The 14,751-nt window shown below is 43.9% G+C and overlaps 1 protein-coding gene across 4 annotated transcripts; it reads right to left on the reverse strand.

Moving 5' to 3' along the window:
• Positions 1-897: 897 nt before the first annotated feature.
• On the reverse strand, positions 898-12,174 carry ACHE (acetylcholinesterase (Cartwright blood group)). Of its 4 annotated transcripts, none has more exons than XM_053462944.1 (4): positions 12,024-12,173; positions 3,590-5,125; positions 3,197-3,366; positions 898-1,078 (listed from the first exon to the last, which is right to left on the reverse strand). In XM_053462944.1, the coding sequence occupies exons 2-4, from the start codon at positions 5,101-5,103 to the stop codon at positions 957-959; spliced, it is 1,806 nt and encodes a 601-aa protein (XP_053318919.1). In that variant the 5' UTR covers positions 5,104-5,125; positions 12,024-12,173; the 3' UTR covers positions 898-956. The 4 variants fall into 4 exon arrangements, with proteins under 4 accessions (XP_053318919.1, XP_053318922.1, XP_053318921.1 ...); XM_053462947.1 differs by lacking the exon at positions 12,024-12,173 and adding an exon at positions 11,196-11,289; XM_053462946.1 differs by lacking the exon at positions 12,024-12,173 and adding an exon at positions 8,010-8,231.
• Positions 12,175-14,751: the final 2,577 nt, after the last annotated feature.

Here is a 14,751-nt window from a genome sequence, read left to right on the forward strand (position 1 = left end):
TCTTATAATGTGACGTTCTTAAGAGTTAGGATAAGATCCTTCTATCTATCTATCTATCTATCTATCTATCTATCTATCTATCTATCTATCTATCTATCTATCTGTCTATCTATCTCCGAGTCTATGTTGTCATTATATGTATAAATATATGCTACTGGGCAGAATATGGGAATTATAGTGAATCTAAGGTTTTATAGTGGTTTATAGTGGTTTATAGTGGTTTATAGTGGTTATACAGTGGTGACGGACTTGCACGATACATTTAATGCATTAGATTGGAAGGTGCATAGGATCGTACGTTTAATCGACGTGGGCTCCAAGGTGGGGTAGGATTCTACGCAATCGTTATATAGGTCTTTTTGGCTGGGGGGGAGTAGAGGACTTCTACATACAATGTATGTTTAATGTGCTGGACACATCATGGTATACATGGAGGGATACTTTCACTTTGGCATCTGGTGGGAGCTACGAGGTCTGACATTCACAGCATCACAAATAAATAGAATACACATAAGGATCTCCCACCATATATATATATATTAGAAATATGTATATATATATCTTTATATATTTATATTTTTATATTCTCAAACACTATATACAGAAGGACATGCGAGGGGTCAAGGCGTAGTACAGGAGAAGACATGCCCCTGGTGGATGGGGGGGGGTACAGTACAAAGGACAGATGCAGCCACATGATGTAGTGTGAACGACACAAAATACTGGTGTCAAACTGTGTTTTTATCGATACAGCTCTCCGCGGCACTCTTAAGTTGTAGGGCGTGGGGTTTGGAAAGATGGCTTCTTTCAATACTGCTAGTTTTCACAGGCCACTACTGAGATGACCAGACGTGATGTCATGGCGGCCAAGGTGTGGTATCACAGTTTGCTTATGTCTTTTCTTCCGGGGAGCTGGGGAAGTGGTATGATGATGTCATAATGATGTCACAGTAAGGTCACAGCTCACTACAGCGCTCCTGCTTGCTGTAATGATCAAACTGGTTCTTCCACCGCATCATATAGGCGCTCCAGCGGTGAAACTCTACTTTCCATTGCCGCTCCGCTTCATCAATGTTGTCTGCAAAAAAGATGAGACAAGGAAGGGAAAGTGGGGAGATAGAAATGAAAACATGGAAAAGGGAGCAAAAAAGACAAAAAATGAGACAAGGCAGGTAGAGACAGAGAAAAGGAAAAGCAGAGAGAAGGTCATTGGGGGGAAAATCAAGTAAAAAAAGGAGGGGAACCGGAAACATATGCAAGAAGATTGGGAAAAAAGTGTGTATTAGACTCAAAATATATAACTTATTAACAATTTGAGATTTGGTATGGGGTAAGATAAAGACGGGTGCATCAGGGATCCCTGTCCTTGGGGGGACGAGTGTTAAGGACCAATACAGGGCTTGTGTTGTAGAGTATCGTGGATTAAGCCTTGGTGGCAGACCGATAAAACCCCAGACATACAAACATTTCATAGGTACATATAGGAAGCATTAAGTATAAGTATGGTTAGTAAGTGGGATGGGGTAGAAAATTAGAAGAATATAAAGGCATTGCTATAGGGAAGTGGTTAAGAGCCATGTAGGTGGTGGAATGATTAAGGTCAACTGGTGATGTTTTGAGCGATGTAGGGATGAATGAATGAATAAAAAATATAAGTAATGACATATGAATGTAAAAAAAGACACATGAGCAGAAGGGTAATATGCACTATGGTTAAGAAGAATTAGAAAGAGACATAAGGAGGGTAATACGAAGTGGGGTGAGTAGCGGGGAAAGTATAGTGAAGCAGTGCGATGTAGGGTAGGTGATTTGATATACAGCAAGGAAAGAAAATGACGCCAAAAGTAAAGGAAAAGTTTATTGAGTGTATGGAAACGTAATGAGAAAAACATGGATGATTAGGAAGCGAGATGAATACAGAGCAGGAGAAGCACTTGGCCGGACATGTCCGATGTCACAGTGTGTTAGAGAACAGATGGTAAAGGCTTATGGAAAGTTATGTCAGAGATTGCTGTGTTGATTGCGCAGCGTGAATCCAGTCAGATGTGTTTTGTTATGTTTTGTGCTGTGATAGTAGCACGCAGAGAGCAAGGAGTGGTAGAAAGGGGCTGTTTCTCAAGCAGTTTGAGCAGACATCCCTGGTTTCTACAAGGGAAAGAGCCATAGGTCAAACACTGGGCCAGGCACATAAAAAAATTGTTTCCCCATTCTCTCTGTTAGATATATGGTACTAAAGCCTCATTGAGAAGGTAAGGAATCATTCCATTCAAGTGATGGTCGTTGAGCAAAAGAAGTAGCCATCTCTTAGGAGAAACCCTTCCATATAGCCACATAACTCTCCGACACCGAAAAAGTGTCGTGAGACCTCTGCATTCTACCTATGGCTATCCTATCTTATTGCACGGACGAGAACTCAACTTTATGTCTGAAGCTCATATATCTTCAATATTTATCTCTTTTTTCAGTTAACCAAGTGTCTATTAGGGGCAGGTTAAGGCGAGGACACTAGAGCTGAGATAATTCTGTGAAAAACCCCAAAATGTTAATTTTAGATATAAATTAAAAAGGTTCTTGGGCCAAAGGTTGACTTTCTCATTAGTCCGGACCCTATGAAATTCAACCTTAAATCCTCCCCCCAAACAGATTACAGTAATTGCTCTAAATTTGGTGATCCAAGATCATTAATTTAATTTCTATGGAATCCAAGGTCTACTTCACATGTCAGACATACGAGGATGCTTGATGCAGGTCAGGGTTTACAAGTCATTTCAACGGGTCAGTGGATTAATGAATGGGTGGAAAGATCATTTTACTGTTCATGTCGTATAGATGCAGAAATTAGGTGAAAATGTAAAAAAACAAAACAAATAAAAAACAACAACAAAACAGGAGATCCAAAAAACCCCAAGACAATCAGCAAACTACAAGCCAAGAAAAGGGTTCAAAGGTTAGAATTAAAAGTTTAAAGGTTAGAGAACATGAAGGGAAGAGTTAGCGATTGTAAATAATAATAATAATGTTAGCTGGTTAGTGGTGACAAACCAGATCAGTAGACTACATATTTGATTCTCAGAATATCAAATGTTAATGGATCTAAAATGCCAAGATATCAGCAAGTGATTAGCCGTGAGGTTCAGAAGTCCGCATACGCCAACGGTCTTAGTATAATTATTGGGAAGTCGATAATTTCTTGTACCTGTGATGTTGAGAAGTTTCGGAAGGAAACGGTTCCAGAACATGCACGTTTGGACCCTGATTCCCTGCAGGTCCCTTAGGGGCTTGTTATTTAGTGCTATGTACTTCTGCTCTGTTGCGGTGTAAACAGGCCAGCGTTGCTGACGGGCTTCGTTGCCTTCATTAGGGTCACTGGTAGAAAAGGTAGAAGAGGCAACATGAAGTGATTACAGGCCTCCACTTCTACAATTCAACTCATTAAAAAAAACACAAAGCAACAACAAATACTCAGAGACTCGTTAAACACACAGCTGAACTTTTAGAAAAAAGTCCCATGGAATCATTTCAAATCTCTAAATTAACCCACATTCTCTTATTCATTCTTTCTCCCTCTATCATAGGCCCATTCCCTCACCCTGTTCGTGCAAAGTTGGCCCAATATCTCATCATTCTGCGGCTCAGCTGCTCTTCCTTTGGGGTGTAGTTCAGACTGCTGTTGAGAGGTAATCCAAAGACAAACTCAATCTCGTATCCATGTGGAACTCCCATCCACTGTGGCCAGACAAGGTTGGATGCCCTGTGATCAAAGAAGTAGGCATAGACACGGTTTCCAAACTCGGACACTTTGCCTACAAAGTGGGTCATTGGGCAAATGACATTGTGGTCTCCCACCAAGTTGTCCATGGCTTCCCTGTTCTTAACTCCAGCATGTTCGTCTTCCCAGTCTGTATACTGCATGACCACAGCCTCAAGTGCTATATCATTAGCATGTGGGACACTCATCCTTACCCCACCCAAGAACTCATCTCTAGTGATCAGGCTCTCATTATTCTTGCTGAAACCAGGTGCCCCATAGAGTAGAAAGTAAGAGCCCTCATTCTGATTTACTCCTACTAATAAAGGACATGGCTTAAACCTCCCCATATTCAGCAGTGTCTCAGGTGGTTCTGGAAAGAAGTCTCCGTCTGGCACAGGAACAAAGGAAAAGCGGAAGATACTAGAGGGCAACACAGAGAACTCGTGGTCAATTAACTGCTGTGGTTCCTTTGCTCTTAGACAATTTAACAGTTCAGTATCATTCCCCATTCTACAATCCAACAGTTTTCCCAACAGCTCAGCGCGTCGTCGAGCCTCCTGTGGAGTTACTGTTGCCCAAGGTGAGTTCGGGGAGCCGCTTTCGAGTATAGCCCTGGAAAAAAGATGATGGCTACCAGGGGAAAGGAAATGCATTCCCACCGAAGCACCACCAGCACTTTCTCCAAAAATGGTGACTGTCCTGGGATCTCCACCAAAGAACGCTATGTTATCTTGAATCCACTGCAATGCTAGGCGCTGGTCAAACAGACCCACATTCCCTGGAGCATCTGCACTGCCAGGTGTCAGAGTAAGAAAGCCAAAGGCTCCAACTCGGTAGTTCATGGAGACTACAAGAACATTTTCAATATGGCTCAGAAAGCGTCCATCATAGACATCCAATGAGGAGGATCCACTATAGAAGCCACCTCCATATATCCAAACCATAACGGTTGCGTTGGAGGGACGTGGATGGGGCACCCATATGTTAAGATACAGGCAGTCTTCACTCATAGGCCTGTTAGGATTCCACATTTCCATGCCAGGAAAGCCAGGATACAAGGTATCAAAGTACTGGTAGCAGGCCTTAGGGTAGGCAGTTGCATCCCACACATCATCCCATGGCTTCTTGGGCTCTGCTTGTCTGAAACGTAATTTGCCCAAAGGGGGCTCACCGAAGGGAATGCCCAGGAACGCACTGACATGACCTGAGAGCACAGGAAGTCGCACACCAAGCACTTTACCAGAACGCGTGGAGACCAGGAGATCGGACTCACTTTGGCCAAGGGCTTGAGCCAGGAAGAGGAAGAGACAGATAGTGGAGAGACAAAGTGGGGTAAGGGGTAAGATAGCCATAATTGGTCTTCCTTTGGATAACCTAAGGAGGAGAGAGGTTAAAGACATAAGTCAAAAAGCATAAGCAAAAGATCTAGGAAGTGCAGAAGAAAAGATGGAAGGAACTGGAGAAGGGAGGGAAAAAAGTAAATGGTGGACGAAAAATAAGGAAAGAAATGAAAGGAAGAAAAAAAAAAAAAGAGTTCAAGCCAAACAGTGAGGGTCAAAACACACTACAGAAAATAGTAAAAATTCACACTTGCCTATGAGACCAATTACAAACATAGAATGAGAACATGCGCCAACAAGTCAGATTATCACTTGTGCACATGTTGGTTTGGATGTGACAACTTTGTTATTTTTGTATAGTCTGCCTTCTTTCATTTTTTGCCTCCCTTCCTTTTTTTTCTCGCCCTCAGTAACCCAGAATAACAACCGTGACCTCTCCAGCAGCAAATAATCAACACATGAGGTTAATCGAGTTAGAGGAGGAAGAGAATTTTGGTCCCGTCTTATCACAGCTCATGAGTTTGGTAAGGAGGTGGCTCCCCTTATCAATGCCTAGCAGATCTTACAAACTTGGGGCCGTGGTGGGGGGTGGCGTTGTCACCAAAGGCACTGAACTCTAATATCTCCTGACCGGGTTCCTCTCATTTTCTAAAGTGCTTATATGTCACTGACTGTTAAAATTTGTAAACTATGATATCTTGGAAGCACTGATAATTTGTTAAAAGTTGATAAATTCTGAAATTTCCTAGAATCTGTTTGGTAATTCTCAAAAAAAAAAAAAAACTAAATTAGTGAGTTCCGGAAATTTTGACATTTCCCTTTTAGTTTATAAACGACAGAGACTGATCTCGTGGATATATGGTCGCTACTTCCCAGTGAACTTAATTATTAATTAATTATCATTACAAACATATCCAACCTCTATTCTAAAAATACATAATTTTATGATTTGGGAATTTGAATGTTTACAGATCCTCTGATCATTAAAGTCTAGTGACCGGTATCATATTTTTATTTTTTAACGCATGTCAACTTCTTGCACAAACTCAATTATAGAGCAGCCAATCGCGTGTGTGCTAGCAAAACATCGGTGCTCAGAGAGCATACACGTGATTCGCTGCTGCTGCTACTCCCATTGATTTCAATTGGATGTCAGCCTTTTATTGACTAGAAAGGGAATACTACTGAGCATGTGCAATAAGCATACCGCAGTATGCCCGCTGCTTTCAGTACAGGAAGCTGGAGGGGAGGAGTTAAATGAGACAAAAAGAACTCCAATAACTAAAGTATACCGGCACATATTTGCACGCAATAAAACGTGCTTGTGTCAACACAAAAAGGACTCTGATAACAGGTAATTTGTCACTTCTGACATTCTACGAACATTGATTGCGTGTAAAATTTTAAATTTCTGCAGGCTGAGACCATTTGTATATTCAGATATCAATTCCAGGTCACTAAGAAACTGTAAGTTTTACTAAAGCTCCCCAGATTCCGGTAACTATCTCAAATTCTTAGTAAATCCTGGCATTACCCCAAGGCTGGAATAATTTAGAAAAAAAATGATCTTCTAAATCTGATAATCTTCTAAATTCTGGTATTTCCAATGTCTTGATAACGCTCCGTCTCTGTTTAGAATTTCAGCTATTAGCGTCGGCTCCGCTTGGAAATGTCCTGATGCCGGCCACAATTCATTTAGTGAATTCCTGAATTCTCCTCAGGCCTTTTTAATTACTGTACATTTTGACATCTTTCCCAAGGCCGGGATGATTTGTAAATAACAGACTTTGATGCAAATTGTGATATTCTTAGATCAAAATTCTAGTATATCCCAAGCTATGAGAATTTACAAATCCTGAATATCTTTCTGGTTTTTTTTTTTTAAGATTTTTAAAATCCCGAGGATTGGGAAATCATGATATCGCCTCGGTGTCAGATAATTCCAAATTGCTGATATATTCGTGACAATTTGGAATGTTCACAAATTTTATCGAATGCGTGGCCTCGGATAATTCCTAAATTCTGATATTCTGCCCACTCTAACAATCTGTAGTTTTTATAAGATTTCCCCAGGCTTTGATGATTTTAGAATCTTAGAAATGAATTGATTGATAATATGATTGTCACCAAATTCTAACATCTCATCATCAAAAAAAACAACTTAGTATCCCATAAAGTTATCGGCTTCATACGCCCTCTAAAAATTTGTAAACTCCGATTTCCCCCGGCCCGGCTCTTCTCTAACCCCACTTACCCCTCACTCCCTTTTCTGTCTTCGCTGACAGCTTCAGCTGGGGTGATAAATGGAGGGGGTATGTGGGGGGAGACACTTCCTGCAGCTGTTCCTATCTATTTCTAGCGGAGACACAGATACCATTTCAATATACACACAGATTAGATATATATATATATATATATATATATATATAAGCAGACCTCTGTGTGTACCCTACCTTCTCTCCCATGCATCCATTAATATATCTGTTATGTCTATCCATGCGCATCCATGTCATCCTTCCAGCAGGCGAACAACGCCTTAGACACAAACACGGTCAGCGGATATTTATATATTATATACAGCCGTGCGTAATTAATTTTTGGCGTGCATGTGTCTTTAAGGAACTTGATTAACCCCTCGTGGCGCATGAATGGACAACATGAATGCCATATATCCAGTATATAATATATATATATATATATATACATATACACACACACACATATATATATATATATATATATAGGACAACACACATAAGCACACTCATGAACATATGAAATTATTAATGGTTTGAGTGTCTGAGGAGCCCAGAAAACAACAAACTGAGTGCACATTTTTGCAAGAACATACCCAGCATTTGCACGCATGAATACGCGAGATCTCATTGTCACGAGCAGACCACCTGTTGGATACTTACAGATACAGAGGAATATTACAAGCGAGCTGTCAGAGGAGCGGATTCCTAATTTAGAATTCACTTGTTAGATAGAAGGTTCTGTAGAATGTCTCAGGCATGGCAAATCTAATGAATGAAATAGCCCAGGAGGGAGGTAGGAGGTGAGGGAGGATGCAGGGCAGTGGGAGGAACGCAAGTGGGAGTGAGTGGGAGAGGGGGTGAAGAGAACGTACTGAGAGGCAGAGAGAGAGGGGAAGGGGGAGATGGGGACATGAGGGGACACAGGGGGGGGTGATAATGTTTATGTGAGAGAGGAAAAGGCAGAACGGACAGCAGTCAAAACACTACATGCCCCTGTCACCCCAGTAAAAGCACAAGAGGCCACTGTCACCCCAGTAAAAGCACAAGAGGTCCCTGTCACCCCAGTAAAAGCATGAGAGCCCACTGCCAAATCTGTCTGATTGCTGGAGGCCCCTGTCACCCCAGTAAAAGCACAAGAGGTCAGTCACCTCAGTAAAAGCACAAGAGGTCACTGTTACCCCCAGAAAAAGCATGAGAGCCCACTGCCACGTCCGTCTGATTGCTGGAGGCCCCTGTCACCTCGGTAAAAGCACAAGAGGCCCCTGTCACCCCAGTAAAAGCACAAGAGGCCACTGCCACCTCTGTCTGAGCGCTGGAGGACCCTGTCACTTCAGCCTGATCGCTGGAGGCCACTGGCACCTAAGTCTGAATGATGGAGGCCACTGGCACCTCAGCCTGAGCACTGGAGGCCACTGGCACCTCAGCGCGACTACAAGAGAACAATCAGTCTCAAAGTTGGAGGCCGCTGCCACCTCAACTGGACTGTTGGAAGCCGAGTGTGAGTGCTGGGGGGCAACCACCACTTAGGTCCAAGCACTAGAAGTACATGTCAGTGCTGTCAACGGTAGACAGCGTTGTAACCACATTTTAAGCACTGAGGGTCAATGGCCCTTCCCCTGGACTGTGCCACTTTTACACGTATCACGTGTCCTGAACCCAAACATGTGAATGTTCCACAGTGACTGTAAGCACTCCATACCGCTGCCCGTCTCACTTCATCATACTTAAAGGTTGTCCTGCGAGAGTTTCTTTATACCTATCATGCCCCGGCCACCTCCAACCGAGCTACCCCTCAAACCAAAACTACCACCCACATATTGAATCTAAAAACACATTTACACACGTTGGGCTTCACCCAAGTAATTCAGATGTCGCCGGGTGTTTGTTAACCCACGAGCTGCCACAGCTCCGGCCTCTGCGTATCACTGAGACCCAGGGAGTGTATTTACAGCAATCTCAGAATGATAGGAGTTGTAATCCACTAGGGGATGAAGAATGACAGGTCGCTAATGGAGGTTTTAAGATTTCAGCTCATTTCTAGCAGGTGAACACTGCACGTCAGCCAAGCACTGCATGTCACTGTCAGCCAAGCACTGCATGTCACTATCAAACAAGCACTGCCCGTCACTGTCAAACAAGCACTGCATGTCACTGTCAGCCAAGCACCGCACGTCACTGTCAAACAAGCACTGCATGTCACTGTCAAACAAGCACTGCCCGTCACTGTCAAACAAGCACTGCACGTCACTGTCAGCCAAGCACTGCACGTCACTGTCAAGTAAAATGCCATTAGTGAACGCTACTTAACCTCAACGCCGCGAATAAAAACAAGCCATCAATACTGTGTAAACCTCATCGGGGCAATTAACTATCCTCTGATCCCGACGCACTGCATGCTTATTAAAAGCACTGGAGGTCAGAGGCTCTTTAACCTTAGCACTGCATTTCAACCCAACGACCAAAAAGGCCTGAAACAAACCCAAACACTGTGCTTCGAGGGAAGATCTAGACGTCAGTGCTGTATGAACCCAAACACTGCCCCCCCCATGTTATGGCGGTCACTGCTCGTTGAACTCGGACACTGCGTTCCAGTGCGTAAGAACCAGCGGTCACTGCATCTCACGAGATAAGCGAAGCGCTGCATCCCGCTACCCATCGTTCTAGAGACGCCAATGCGAGTGACCTAATCCTTTCCTCCGTCTGCAGGATCATTCTGCACCCTGGCCTCTTGGCCCATCTGTCCGTCCGTCTGTCCGTCCGTCTGTCCGTCCGGTGTGTCTCTGACCCCCCCATCTCGCTCATAGAATTCCATTAATTAGGAGGCGAAGACGTATGTTTTTTCTGCATCAACACAGATTGCAGACAATAATTGCGCATTTCTTGGCAATTAAACTGCGCCAACACAGATGCCAGTTCCCAAACACATGTACATATGCCAATGAACCCACACACACTGATACACACGCTTACAATGAACCCACACACACACACACTGATATACACGCTTACAATGAACCCACACACACACACACTGATATACACGCTTACAATGAACCCACATACACACTGATACACACGCTTACAATGAACCCACACACACACTGATACACACGCTTACAATGAACCCACACACACACTGATACACACGCTTACAATGAACCCACACACACACTGATACACACGCTTACAATGAACCCACACACACACTGATACACACGCTTACAATGTAACTAAACATCACCAGCAGAACCCGTTTCCTACACGCTGAACCTCGCCCTGACGTACACAGGTATACACACACACACACACAACACTGCGCATGCATGCCACACAAACACAACACTGTGACTGCACGTCACACACGCATATAACACTACATGTGTATGTGATACACGTGCATAGATAACTGTGTACAGGAATGTCACAGCACTAAGCATGCCACATACACACAAAGTTGTTGGTGCACACAACACTGTGCATGTCACACTCATACACACAAAAAAGTCTTTGTAACTATGTAACACCCACGCATGTCACACACAGGCAACACTGAGTGTGCATATCACACCGTCAATGTATGTCACACATCCGCACAACACTCCATATTTATTTATGCCAGACAACATATACACACAACACTTCCCATGGATCTCACACACATATTACACCGTCCATTAATGTCACACACAACAAAATCCCCACGGTCACACAATATGTAACACATACACAACACCTCTGTACCACACACAACACTCACACTGTATGTTATACACAAGCAGACAAACTTACACCACTAAGCAAACATATAGTCTTCTAACCAGGTGTCTTAAAGAGCCCCGTACTTACCTGTCAGTGTAACACACATATCAGTGTCTCTCACACATGTGTTAGAACACACACCATCCCACCACGTCAGCGCAAAACACACACAGATTCATGTGATACAAACACTATCCTTGCATTTGGTGTCACATAAACACACACCCCCTGCATGCCAATGTCACACATGCAGACACACAATCCCCCTTGCCAGTGGAAAATACAACACACACACTACCAATATGCCAGTGTCACACTACCCCATGCCACTGTCACACAAACACACACACCCTGCTTGCCAGTGTCACAGACACACAATCCCCCTTGTCAGTATAAAACACAACACTCCCTGCATGACAGTGTCACACACACACCTAGACATATACACACTACCCCATGCCAGTGTCACACACACACATAAACACAAACACTACACCCATTCAGTTACACACACAGTCTCTGCATGCCAGTGGCACACACACACTACCCCATGCCAGTGTCACACACAGATAAACATACACACACTACCCCATGGCAGTGTCACACAAACACACACACCCTCCATGCCAGTGTCACAGACACACAATCCCCCTTGTCAGTAAAAAAACCCACAACACTCCCTCCATGACAGTGTCACACACACATAAACATACAAACACTACTCCCATTCAGTTACACACTCTCTCTGCATGCCAGTGTCACACACACATAAACATACACACACTACCCCTTGCCAGTGTCACACAGACACACACAGACACACACACACTCTGTATGCCAGTGTCACTCACACTCACATTACCCCCTGCATGCAGCACCCAGTATGTGGCCCAGTGCCCTGCCTCCTGCCCTTACCTGAAGCCAAGCCCCAGCTCCTGCTCAGCTGTGATTTCTGCCTCTCCTCAGCCCTCTCCTGCTGCTCTCCCCTCCCCTCTCCCTGCCTTTATGGCAGTGTCAGCCTGCCTCTCCTCCCTCTGCTGGGCTCTATCCCTTCTCTCCAGCTGCTGTTAACACTCCTCCCCTTCTCACTCAGCCTGCAAATCTCGCGAGGTCCCTCCCTGCACCAAGAGACAGCCAGCAGGACCAGAGACAGCTCCCTGACCGACATCAGGTGAGACCCCTGCCAGGACTGACCACCCTGAGACCTCCAGCACCATAGACAGCAGCCCGAGACACATCCCTTTCCCAATTAAACGGCCCTGGGTGACACATCAGAGCCCACTGAGAGACAGCTAATACAAAAGGCAAGTGGTCCAGACACCTGTGGTCAAGCAGTGGTCAAACAACCAACATAAACTAATTATATATACAGGGCTCTCGCTTACAAGCACATTATCTATGTTATGAAGCCGGGTTTTAAGTGTTACTTGAATACAGGTGCTGCAACTTCAGAGAAAATCCTGGACATAAATATATCAACATTTCTTAGTCAAAATTCAGGTAGACAAAGGGACAGCAAGGGAAATATTAAAATATATAAGACAGCCAGTGACAGCTGAGTATTGCAGACAATTGTGCGACAGTCTGTAAGAGACAGCCAGAGACAGCTGTATGGAAGAATACAGTACACAGTCCATCCGAGAGCTGCCCTGTGTGACTCCTTATGGTCATCGTTTGGTTCAAAGGTCATCTCTGATACATCAACAATTGTGATATGATCACTAGGCCAAACCGAAGCTGCGGGGGGCACTGTTGAGTAAACGTTTCCTGGAACATAATGTCACCCCCCCTCTAGCTGGATACATCATATGAGTCAAACATGGCTGCCTTCAATGGACAACCAGAGAGGACCTCATCAAAGGCAGGTCTCCAGCCCACCATCTACTGGTCCACCAGGTGAAGATCACATTTTGACCTGTATTGACCAATAGATACACATTATTTTTTTTTCCTATGCTAGGAATTTAATGGAACAAAATCTTAGTTTTTAATGTTATTGGCTGAAACGGAGCTTCGAGGAATAAAATATTAACCCGTTGTGATAGGACATGGTTAGAGCTCTCCATGGAATGGATGGAAGAGATTGGTCTTCATAACTATTTTAAAGCCCTGCCGGTGGGGCAAGTAAGAAAGCATTCTCTTTAAGGAGGCACTCATGTGATATAGTGGAGAAGATACAGGTTACTAAGAGTAACAGAGGTTATGATACAATTTGTAACATTGTATATGAAGTCCAAGAGACAGATGCAGGTCAACAGGCCTTATAATGGGACATGCGGTGGACAAACCACAGGACAAACTTAAGGTTCCTGCTCAAGATCTTTCAAGACAAGCAACACAAGGTGTCTTAAGGGTATAAGGGGCATCTCACGCACTGGTCAGGCCCATGCATTGTAAATAAGTTAAGTGTCCACAAGGAAATCGTCAAGATAAGGTTGGTGTCTACGCCCAGCCATGAAGCTGTGGTTCAGCGCTAATCTAGACACAAGGAAAGAACACCATCCATCTGGCATTTATTTGTAGACGGCGTTCACGTGTAACGTGCGTCTGGTACGTGTCAATTTCCTCACGCTTTGTCGGGTCCCGGGATGGTGGAGGAACTTGCAGATCATTATGAAGCATCTTGGGGAAGATGGTCATTTGTACAAATTATATTAAGGCAACACTTTCCGTGTGCTGGATCCTTTTATGGGTGTTCTGCAGATTTCCTCCTGGTGCATTGGGCATGCATTGAGTATACTGCTGACCAAAATATTTTGAGCTACCACATTACTTAGCTTTGACTCGGGTTACCCCCCCCCCACCCCGGCCAATGGTCGTCTGCACTCCCCTTTGCATGACGCTCACCCTTAGACAACAGAATTATAGCAAAATCCCATAAGCTACAGGTCTGGAATAAAGTGTTCCTCCAAGCTAAGCTTATAGTCTTCGAGACTGAGCCTATGATTAATGACAGACTATCCAACGCTCATAGCCATGGAGACAAATAGCGTTGTGTAGAGATTCAGACAGGAAGATCCACATAAGCTAGAGGCTCTGACAAATAGTAATGTCTATCAGTCTATAAACGCTCTGGGAACTGATAATTCATTGATAAAATCAATATTCCATCCATATTCCGGTCTCTGCTTGAATACATTCTTTCTCTTACTCTACGTCCTCTCATTTTTCCATCCCCCCTTTTTATGTGTCTAGCCCCCCCCCCTCGTACTGTCTATTTATTACTCTCTGTAAGAAATGATCCTCTAGGAAAACTATTAATAACATCCTAGTGGAAGTGAATCTCCGGGAGACACGAGAGAGATTGTAAAGCATGTGTACGGGCAAAAAATAACTGCTTGTTTTTCTGCTCGAGTTTATAAATAATAGACAGAGCACATAGAGAGGGGCTCAGAGACCCCCAGAGTCCACCTCAAGTGGTAGGGTGATATGGGGAAACTCATTTAATCTTTATATCTGGAGCCCCAACAGCCCTGTTCCTCAGGATTCTTAACAGGCAATCTGTATCTGTTTATCTACCACCCTCTCAGTGCAGTAAGGTCAGACCTTGGCATATAGATTTTGACCTATACATTGCACATTTTTAAGAAATACATTGATCAAACAAAACATGTTGATTGTGGGGGCACTTTATATTATGTTT

This window comes from Spea bombifrons, chromosome 4 (assembly GCF_027358695.1).
Source record: "Spea bombifrons isolate aSpeBom1 chromosome 4, aSpeBom1.2.pri, whole genome shotgun sequence".
Taxonomy (NCBI): Eukaryota; Metazoa; Chordata; class Amphibia; order Anura; family Pelobatidae; genus Spea; species Spea bombifrons.